General features: G+C 37.3%; 1 protein-coding gene across 1 annotated transcript; it reads left to right on the top strand.

Annotated features, from left to right (window-relative positions):
* Positions 1-1,938: 1,938 nt before the first annotated feature.
* Positions 1,939-9,909, top strand: LZTFL1 (leucine zipper transcription factor-like 1). The gene is made up of 9 exons (XM_009076494.1): positions 1,939-2,058; positions 2,528-2,722; positions 3,226-3,286; positions 4,110-4,178; positions 5,539-5,604; positions 5,740-5,832; positions 8,538-8,711; positions 9,193-9,296; positions 9,891-9,909. Exons 1-9 carry the CDS (start codon positions 1,982-1,984, stop codon positions 9,907-9,909), a joined length of 858 nt encoding a protein of 285 aa, XP_009074742.1. The 5' UTR covers positions 1,939-1,981.
* The last annotated feature ends 407 nt before the right edge of the window (positions 9,910-10,316 follow it).

The raw sequence follows: 10,316 nt of genomic DNA, 5'->3' as shown, positions 1-10,316 counted from the left end.
GGAGTGGCTTTGGCTTGTGCTTATGTGCTTATTTACTACATTAATCTCCTTTACATCTGTAACAAGTAGAAGGTTTATGCCTAAGAAAATAACAGCAGAAAGAATATCACCGTAGCTATTCATGTGATCTCTCAGTTGCAGGGTGTGCGCTTTGTGGGGTACGTCGTGCTTGCAGCCACATGGTGAGAACTGGTTTGGTTTTGCTTACTGCTGTTGTTGTTGCCTTTAGCTGACCCAGGTGACAGACTCTGGTGACAATTACACCTGTAAAGTTAGGATAGTCTTGGTGTGTTTGCGAAGGGTGAGATTTTTACAGCCCACTAGTAACAGTGTAGGATGGACTAAACGATCCAAATATACCTGTGGGAACACATAGGCACGTGCTCAGCTCAGGTTTGGTTTTATTTACTAATGTTGTTGCTGCCTTTAATTTCCAGACAGTTGGGATCTGTCCTCAGATGGCTGTTCATCCAGGTAGCCCAGTATTGCATTGTCACTGGAGCTTCCCTGCACAGGTGGATTAATAAGGACAGGGTGATCAGGTTAGCTGTTTTGTCTGAGTGGCTGCATTGCTGTCCCTGCCCAACACCAGCCATGCTAAGTGCATCAAAGCAAGTGAAGTGGACTCACCTTTGGTTGCATCAGCTCTCCAGGGACTGTGGTGATAAACTTCCATTTGTGCCCCGCTGTGCCTCCTTGTGACTTGTGCAGCCTGCTCGAGTTATTCTAATGTGGTTGGCCATGCCAGCAGTTCTTTTGAAACAGAAGCATGCACAGAAGGGCTAGTTAGCCAGATCTAAAATCAGTTCTTTATTAATGTGCCTTGGGAATATTTGTTCCTGGGCAATAGGCTGTTGAGAAACAAATTCAGATTAAAATTAAGATCTCATTCTGCATCGAAAGGAATGTGGCCAGCAGGTCAAAAGAGGTGATTCTCTCCTACTCTGCTCTCATGAGACCCCACCTAGAGTACTGCATCCATCTCTGGGGTCCCAACATAAGAAGGACGTGGAACTGTTGGAATGAGTCCAGAGGAGGCCACAACATTGGTAAGAGGACTGGAGTATCTCCACTGTGAAGGCAGGCTGAGGAGGTTGGGGCTGTTCAGCTTGGAGAAGAGAAGGTTGCATGGAAACCTCATAGCAACCTTCTAGTATCTGAAAGGGCTACAGGGGAGGTGGAGAGGGACCCTTCATCAGGAACTGTAAGGGTGGAACAAGGAGTAATGGGTTCAAACTGAGTGAAGGGAATTTTAGATTAGATATTGGGAAGAAATCCTTTACTGTGAGGGTAGTGAGGCACTGTCACAGGTTGCCCGGGGAAGCTGTGTATGCCTTATCCCTGGCAGTGTTCCAGGCCAGGCTGGATGGAGCTCTGAGCAACCTGGTCTAGTGGGAGGTATCCCTGCCCATGGCAGAAGGTTGGGGCTAGATGATCTTTAAGGTCCCTTCCAACCCAAACGTTCTATGATTATATGAGAAGTCTCAAGATTTTACAAATAAACTGATAAAGAAATGTAACTTACTTCCCTGTGCTTTTTTTGTTAGTTCATCTATGAAAGATACATTGTTCAGCTACGTTAGACGTATGTACATTTAACACAAAGATAGATTTATCCAAGAACTTACTGTCTCCTACAGTGCTTCTGGTTCTTCTGATTGCCTCTGTCTCTGATTTTGTGTGACTTTTTTTGAGGCCGCTGTTCGCTTGAGGCCTTACTTGCAAGTACTGGTGCTTTTGAAAGGGGGAGCACTTATATGAGTTATGTAAGGATTACCCATACGAAAATATTGGTGGTTTTCTAACGTACTAGTTATCATAATAACCCTGTGAAAGCAAGCACAGAAACTAATCAGAAGGCAAGTATTCACAATGCTTGTGCTCTTTTTTACTTAGTGTGTATTTGTCTTTGTGCTTATATCCTTACCTGCAGGCAGAGCTGGGCCTGAACGAGCACCACCAGAATGAAGCGATCAACTACATGCGCTTCGCTCGTTTCAAGCGTGGCCTGTGTCTCAAAACAGTGGATTCTTGTTTTCAGGACCTTAAGGACAGCAGGTACTGTGGGGAGTGGTTCCCAGCAAGAATAAAGCAAAATATGCTGGCAGCCATGGCAAGTTTGAATACTTTCTTGAGCGACTTTTCTCCACTTAGATTTGTATGTTCTTACTGGGAAGAACCAATAATTTTCCAGAAGTTACAAGTCTGGTGGTTTTGAAACTAAGTTCTTCAAATTCTTAGGAAGTAACATAGATGTCGACAGCATGACATTGCTTTATATCCTTCTTCTGATGTCTAAATTTGATGCAAGGCTGCAGCTGAATTAATACTTGTGAATGTAATGATTTAAAGAGAAACTTCAGATACAGTAACCAAGTAGTAGTGCCATGGTGGTCTGATAACTACTGTCAGTGGATGTTTTCAGAAGGGTGATGATTGTATGAGTGATACCTCTGTTGTGAGATCTCACAACAATGCAAAATTGTTACTTATATCACACTTGACTCATTTTGGCTGCTCTTTTTAGACTTGTTGAAGAGACCTTCACAGTCGATGAGGTGATAGACATGCTGGATGGACTGCAGAGTGTTATACACAGCGAAGTGGAGTCAGAGCTCATAAACACAACTTACACCAACGTTTTACTTCTGCGGCAGCTCTTTTCACAGGCTGAGAAATGGTACCTAAAGTTACAGACAGACGTCTCTGACTTGGAGAATCGGTAACATCTGCTGGACTATTCCAAGTGCCTTTCAAGTGTTGACTATTTGCATTCTTTTCCTAAGCATAGAAACTTGTTTTTTTACTATTACATCAATAAGAAGTTAATTTCAAGGCTTCCATTTATAAAATGGCAAGTTACAAAACAATTTCAAACTTGTCATCAAGATGTTTTTATTGGTAATAATCTTACTTGAATTAACCTGCTAAGAGCAGGTGATTGGATTTGATTAAAAAGCTGGTGTTGTCTGGGTAGATAATATTTTAATTAAGGATGCTAAATCATACAGTTCTAAGGTATATACCATATGATTGCATGACATGATCTGCTGCATTTATGGTTTTGCATAGGACTTGATTCTGTACTTCAACAAGAATCTTACTTTCAATACAAAGCATAGCACCAGCCTGGTAAAATGTGTTTCATGGCATAGCTCTTAGTAAATGAATGTCTCCCTTTATTTTTCTTTAGTAAATAAATACCTCTTTATTTTTATTTTCAAGAGAGTTGTTGGATCAAGTTGCTGAGTTTGAAAAGTCAGAATTTACATCTTCGAACAAAAAGGTAGAGTTCTATCTTCATCAAAGCATAATTGAATGTCATGTGGAGTCATGGCAGATGTTTAAAATGCTTAGTATTGGCTCTTTGTGCTTAAAACAAACCCAAACCCCACCCTTAGTGTCTAAACAAAGTCTTTGAATGTCTCCAAAAAGTCAAGTTTTACAGTTGGACACCAAGGCTCTCTGATCTGACTTGCCTGTTTCCAGAGTGCAGGCTCTGCACACCCAGGTCATGCCTCATGCACCTCATCCCAAGGTCAGCCAGACCAGGGATGTGTTGAAGCATCTGCTTCTGGGTTCCCTTCCCTGATAACTGGGGTAAGACTGGGACATTTGCTTGTCTCACCATGGAGTTAAGATCTGAGAAGATTGCACAATTCAGATTCACTCTAGCTTATCTTGCATGATTATGGTTGCACTGTATTTGGTTTGTAGTGTGAAGGTATATTTAGTTAATATATGTTATTTTTCATCCTTAAAATAAGAAAATTATTTGGAGCTTTGTAAATTTTTTTTACTCTTACAGTCACTCAAATATTTTTTCTGTTTTCCTTTGTCTTTTGGTTGCTGCAGCATTTAGTCGTTTGTAAAATCTAGTATGCAATACTTTCAGATCTCTATGCAGTATTTTTGTTTAGCTTAAAGTGAAGTATATAACTTAGGAACAAAAGAACCAGTAAAAATGAACTTCAAATGAAAGGTCATTAATTTGCTTTACAAAAGAAAGCTGAATTAAGTGTCAGTAGTATTTTACAGACTAAAGGAGTGCTTTTCTTCCTCCTAAAAATCTGTATAATTTAGTTTTTTCACCTTTATTGTTTCTGTAGCCCAGTGCAGATCCTGTTAAACCAAAGCTGGCTCCATTAAATGAAGGTGGGTCAGAGCTGCTAAACAAGGTAAGAACTTGTCTGTTCATGCAGTTACGATCCATGTCCATTCTGCTTATGCAACTGAACTGAATAGCTACACAGTAATACTAGTACAATATATCTGTCACTGTGTAGACATCACAGTAATATACCCCAGAAGGTAAAGTGAAATGCTCGTGAATTAATAAATGTTGTAAAGCATTCTAAATGTATTGTGGTCTCTAACACGTATTACAATACTGGCCCTTCTTTTGCAGAGACATTTTGGCCTTTGTAATAACTTATTTTCCCATTTAATGGAGTTAATTAGTAGAAACCAGTATTCAATTTGTTCTGTGCAGCTGGCTGGCTTTCCAACAAGGAACTAAATTAAAACATGTAACTGGCTGAAATTATCAGGTGATTGAATATTTTCTGTGTCACTTGAAGTCTTCTTTCTTTTGTAAGTTCATTAAATTCCTCCTGAAGAAACATGCACTTAAAGAATTTGGAATTCACTGGATTTGAAAATGATCTCTCACTTGCTAAACATTTTCAGAATTATGAAACACTTTCCAGTATTTAATGTTATCAATAATTTTTATTAGGTCTAGAACCCATTCAGTTCAGCTGAACTTTTCTAAAGTGCCACACTTCTTGCAATACACTTTTAAGTTATGGGCAGCCAAGATAATTAGTGAGGAGTTGTGTTCTCTGTCTTTGTGCCAGCTGTGCCAGAATGATGTGTGGAGTAGTGTCTGAATCAAATTCTTGTTACTGGCTATGATAATTAAAGCATTAAAGAATTCAGACCTGTACTTTACTGATAGATCCATGTAGCTCTCTTTCAAAAATAGTTTCAAAATCTGTTTCATAACAGTTCTTGTTGAATATGTAGATCTGATGTTTCCCACACACACCCCAAAGTAATTCAAAGTTCATATGGCAAATTTACTCTGATAAAGTGTGGTTATTTCCTGTGGCACAGGACATGGTATGCAGTAATCTGGTGTTTGTCTCTTATGAACAGGAACTATGAATAAATTCTTGCTTGCCTGTTGATTGAAAATGCAAATGATGAGCAGCAATGGGATTTGCATCTCTGAACATGCAATTTTCTTAATCACAAATAAGCTCAATAATCTCAACTCAGTAAAGCATGTGCCAGATTTAAGTGAACAGTCCTATATGCTGCAGTAGAATTGGAGGCTTAAATTGCCTCCTGATGGAGGCAGAAAACACAGTAAATAAATGGATTACTGATTCCTTATAGAGGCTGTTTTTACAAGCATTTAGGATCTTGTTTGCTTTCCCAAGCTATGAAGGGTATTTTCTTCCCTGAAATACTTGGAAAATTCAAAATAGCACAGGAGTGTTCACAAACATTTTCTTGTTCATTAACCTACAGAGAGTTGCTCATCTCCAAGAAGAAAATGAAAAACTGAAGACCAGACTCAAGACCATAGAAACACAGGTAAATTCCCTGTAAGCTTTGATACTGAAGGCTGCTTACGTATTTATAATTATTTAAATAAGAATCCCAAAGTTATTCTCCTTATGTTTTCAATTTACATGTTTCTGACGTTTTTAAATTTTCAATGTATTGCAGGCTACAGCTGCACTAGATGAGAAGTCTAAGCTGGAGAAGTCGCTGAGGGATTTACAGATGATCCAAGGAGATCAGAAGGTAAATATAATTAAGGTCTGTCCTCCCCAGTTTAACACAACTGTTACCTGTACATCTAAAATGTTGGCGAGTATGGTATGTTTGTTTTCTGGCAAATGCAAAAGATTTTCAATGTATTGCAGGCTACAGCTGCACTAGATGAGAAGTCTAAGCTGGAGAAGTCGCTGAGGGATTTACAGATGATCCAAGGAGATCAGAAGGTAAATATAATTAAGGTCTGTCCTCCCCAGTTTAACACAACTGTTACCTGTACATCTAAAATGTTGGCGAGTATGGTATGTTTGTTTTCTGGCAAATGCAAAAGTTCAAATTATTCCTGCTGACGTTGTCTGTTCCTGCTGGTCTGTCAGTCAGCAGATAATCCATAACATTAGTTGACGTTACGACATGTATTTTGTGTCACATGGACCATGATAAATTATTGTCAGAAAGTGTTGCTCCAGGTACTGTCAGGAAGTAGTATTGTGTCTATTAATTTGTTCATGGTTACTAATGAAAGAATGAGATCTAACCTGCTTTTATAGCAACAATAAAACACTGAATTCTTTCAAGCATTTGTCACACTTGGTGTTGATATGGTCAAGACAGACTTGCTGCTTATTTGATTTTTTTGTAGTTCTGCCCATAACAGTGTACTGTTAAAAATGGTTCACCATTTATTTTTACTATTTGATTTTCTTAATCTTTTTTTATAAAGGAGGATTCAAACAGGGTGAGTTGCTGTTGCAAAGAAAAAGAAATTATTTAAGAAGCTTCAAGTCATATTGACACAGATGAATTTGTTCAGGTCACCTTAGTATTTTTTTTAAGTTTGTACCTTTATTTTGTCAATAATTAGAATTTTTTAAAAGTTGTTCCTGCATTACTGTTTCTTAAGTTTAAAATATTTCAGTTCAAATGTTAAACAACATTAGAGCTCTTTAATCCCATTGTTTTGAGAAACTGACTTTAAAATTCCTGCAGTATTTACAGATTTGGAAGTGAGGTTCAATATCATAAAGCATTTCTGTTTTAATTTTCATATTTTAATCTTGATTTCTTTTTATTTTGCTTTCTAACTGGTTTATGGTATGTACTTGTCTTTTTTAATATGTTCTAATCTTACAGGGTAACTTTCAAAATCTGTGTTCAATATTATTCTTTATTAGGGAACTTGATTTATCAGTCATGGCAAATATTTTCTTTGTTTTGTTAAGCCTTAAATTATGAAAGATTTAACATATTTAAGGGGTGTATTAAATCCTGGATAATACTGTTTGTAGTTTTAAAAGATTGGAACCAAATCTCATCCTGCTTTTCTGGTCAAACATGAATTGGCCTCAGTGTCAGAGCTGCTGAGTATCTTCAGCTTTCATGTCCTAGTTTGCTCTCTATAATCTGTCACTTTCTTCTCCAGCTCTTACATTTTCTGTTTCCAGGCATACATATGTTGTTGAAACTAGCTCTAGGTACAGTGCTGAAATGTACCACTTGATTTAATCAATTGCAGTATTAGTTGTTTGAAGAAAATGCTCAATTTTATGTGGTTTCACTTCATATTTTTATAGGAGGGGTGTCAGTAAAATCATATAAACCTAGTTGCTCATAAAGCAGTAGTTCTCAAACTCTGGACAAATAAGTGACTGCCAAACCATGATAGTTCATAAGGAGCCACTCAGCAGATTGATGTTCTTTGTTAATAGCTAATAGATGGTTCCACATGCAAAGTGTGAGCCACAGTTAGGGAGTAACTGCTCTGTTGGATCAGTTTAACTTGAGGATATAAAATTTTTTGCGTAATTGACTTTGGTCACATTTTAGAAAAATGATAGCTGTCTATTCTGATCTGAAACATACAAAATTTAGCAGCTTTTCAGCATTGCAGACTTGGAGTCTGTCTCAAAATTCAAATAAGCTTTTCTTCTGTCCAGGTGCCGTTATCAAGTAGTTTCCTATGCTAAATTCTTACCTTAGCTTCCTTAGTTTTAGATTTTTGTTCTTTTTAAGGTGCTGCTGGTTCAGCCTCATCCTGAGTTACTATACTTTTGAGTTTGAAGTTGAGCTTTTAAACCAGAGAGGGTTTTGTGTTTGTTTTGGGTTTTTTAAATGAAAATCCATAGGAGAGTTACATGATTATAATGTTTTGTGACCCAGAACTGATGTCCAGAATAGTTTGAGTGGTTTCTTCTCACAAGGAAACAGGAAAGTTGCTTCACAAGACACTGTGGAGCCTCTTTGTTTGAGACATCTGAGCAGAGTGCAATATATTGGTACCTGACTAATAGCATGAGCCTTATCACTTTCAGCCTTCCCTACCTGTACTACATTAATGGCATTTGAAATGCCTGGGATATTTTACCTGCTTCAAAAATGCATTATAGCATAGACATCCAGATCTTCAACTGTGATTTACTATTTCTGTATGGTGAGTAACTGCTCATGGTATGCTGCATTCTGTGGCTCCACCTAGAGAAGTGAAGTACAGGAACTTGAAATCTCACCTTGGCAGAGAAGACATCCCAGCCACCTTTAATATGCATTTATTAAAAAAATTTTAAAGTTGTAAATCAGTCAGTGCTTGAACTTTTTTTAAAGCACTTTACATTTACGCTCTACAGGAATAACATGAACATAAATATTAAAAATTAAGATGTACCTGGTTTTTGTGGAATTTTGCACTTGGAATTTTAAATGTTTCTTCTCTTGTATTTGACATATTTTGAATGCTTCTTCCATTGAAGATGAATGCAAACCAGGATATCACTGAACTGGAGAATAAAGTGGCAGCTTTGAAAAGCCAGTTTGAGAAGACTTTGAACGACACAACTGCAAACCAAAAATTCTTGGAAGAGGACTTGGTGACAACAAAACACAACTTGCTTAGGGTTCAGGATCAGCTCTCCGCAGCTGAAAAGGTTAGCATTTTACTGTGATGGAAAGATGAGATCCTTACAATTCAACTGGTTAGTAATTTAACAAGTATACAGTACAGGACACAGAGTTTACTAGGCCTGTGTATTTTTGTTATTTCAGTGGAAAAGCACATTATAGCTAAAATAGCAAAACCACAACTAACTGCATGATTATAACTAGTTGAGTACTTAAAACTTGCCCAGTTGTCTGCATAGAAATTTTTTAATGAAAAACATATTCCTGGTCTTCAGAAGACTTTTAGCCTGATACCATTAGAAAATAAAGTTTCTGTTTCTGTTTGTCCTAGTAATCTCATTTGAATCTCCCATTTGACTGTGTCTAAATTGTACTGAGTTTGATTTTTAAGGAACTACTATTCTGAAACTTGAGGAGGAAAAGCAACTAGTTTTTTTTTTTTAAAAAAAATATTTTAATTAGGTCTTCATAATAAGTAAAAAACATGTAGATGATGTTATTCTGTAGGAACTGGAGAAGAAATTCCAGCAGACAGCTGCCTATCGCAACATGAAGGAGATTCTCACTAAGAAGAATGACCAAATAAAGGATCTGCGTAGAAGGCTTTCCAAGTAAGTATTGTTGTCCTGTCTGTCCAAACAGGATCCGTCTTCTGGATCCACATTCTGCTCCTGTTTTGTCTTTAGGAATGTGAATCTGTCTCTAAAATAATCTATAAGTTTTCCCTTAAAAAGCACTTCTAGTAGGCTATTCCCTGATTGTTGACAAGCCAGTCCTTTTAATGGATGTTAGGTGAACAGGACCAACGTGTACAACGGCAGCTACCAGGTAGCATATAATGAGAGAACTCAGTATGGAGAGGATCTAGGATATTCCTGGGTGTGGTAGATAAGCCCTCAGGTGCTACGCGTGAGATACAGTTGGGAGATGTACCAGATGCTTTGACTATTGTTTGGATTTGTGGGTAGGTCATTCCTTCATTTGACTGTTTGGTAAACTGGCCAGTTTTAAAAGGAGAAAGTAGTCTAAAAGGTGTATGGATTTGTCTATGCTCTAAGTCATACAGTGAACCTTGATAGAAATCTGTCACTGTTGGGTGTAATTTATTACTTGGGGTTCATATTTTCTTTAGAGATAAAATGCCTGTGGGGTATTTTCTACTCTGTTTTAATGATTTTTCTATTTATTCTTTTTTTGATCCTCAGATATGAGTCAGAGGACTAAAATACCCAAAAACATCTGGTCTGTTGGAAGCTGCCCTGGAAAGGAAATGTAGACTGATACTATATTTCAATATTTTTTGTTTTGAATGGTGTATTTTTTCTTCTAGTGTTTAAAATAACTCTTTATTAATACTAATAGCAAACTGAAACTCCTCCCTTACTTCCTTGTAAACCTACAATTTAGAGGAATTAGTTTCTGCAGTTATGTTTTTAACTGTTAGCCATCAACATTCCATGAGAAATAGCAAACAGGAGCTTATTGAAGAAGTTAGAACATTCCCTATGAAGAAAGGAGTTTATTTTTGTTAAGAAAAGAGAAAAAAAAGACAAAAAAATGCATTAGGGTTTGTGATGTCTCTGAGGTGGAAACTCCAGTTGTTACTTTTGTGTAGTTAATGTAGTCATGAA

Source organism: Acanthisitta chloris, unplaced genomic scaffold (assembly GCF_000695815.1).
Source record: "Acanthisitta chloris isolate BGI_N310 unplaced genomic scaffold, ASM69581v1 scaffold10810, whole genome shotgun sequence".
NCBI lineage: Eukaryota > Metazoa > Chordata > Aves > Passeriformes > Acanthisittidae > Acanthisitta > Acanthisitta chloris.
This window is presented reverse-complemented; position numbering and strand designations above follow the sequence as displayed.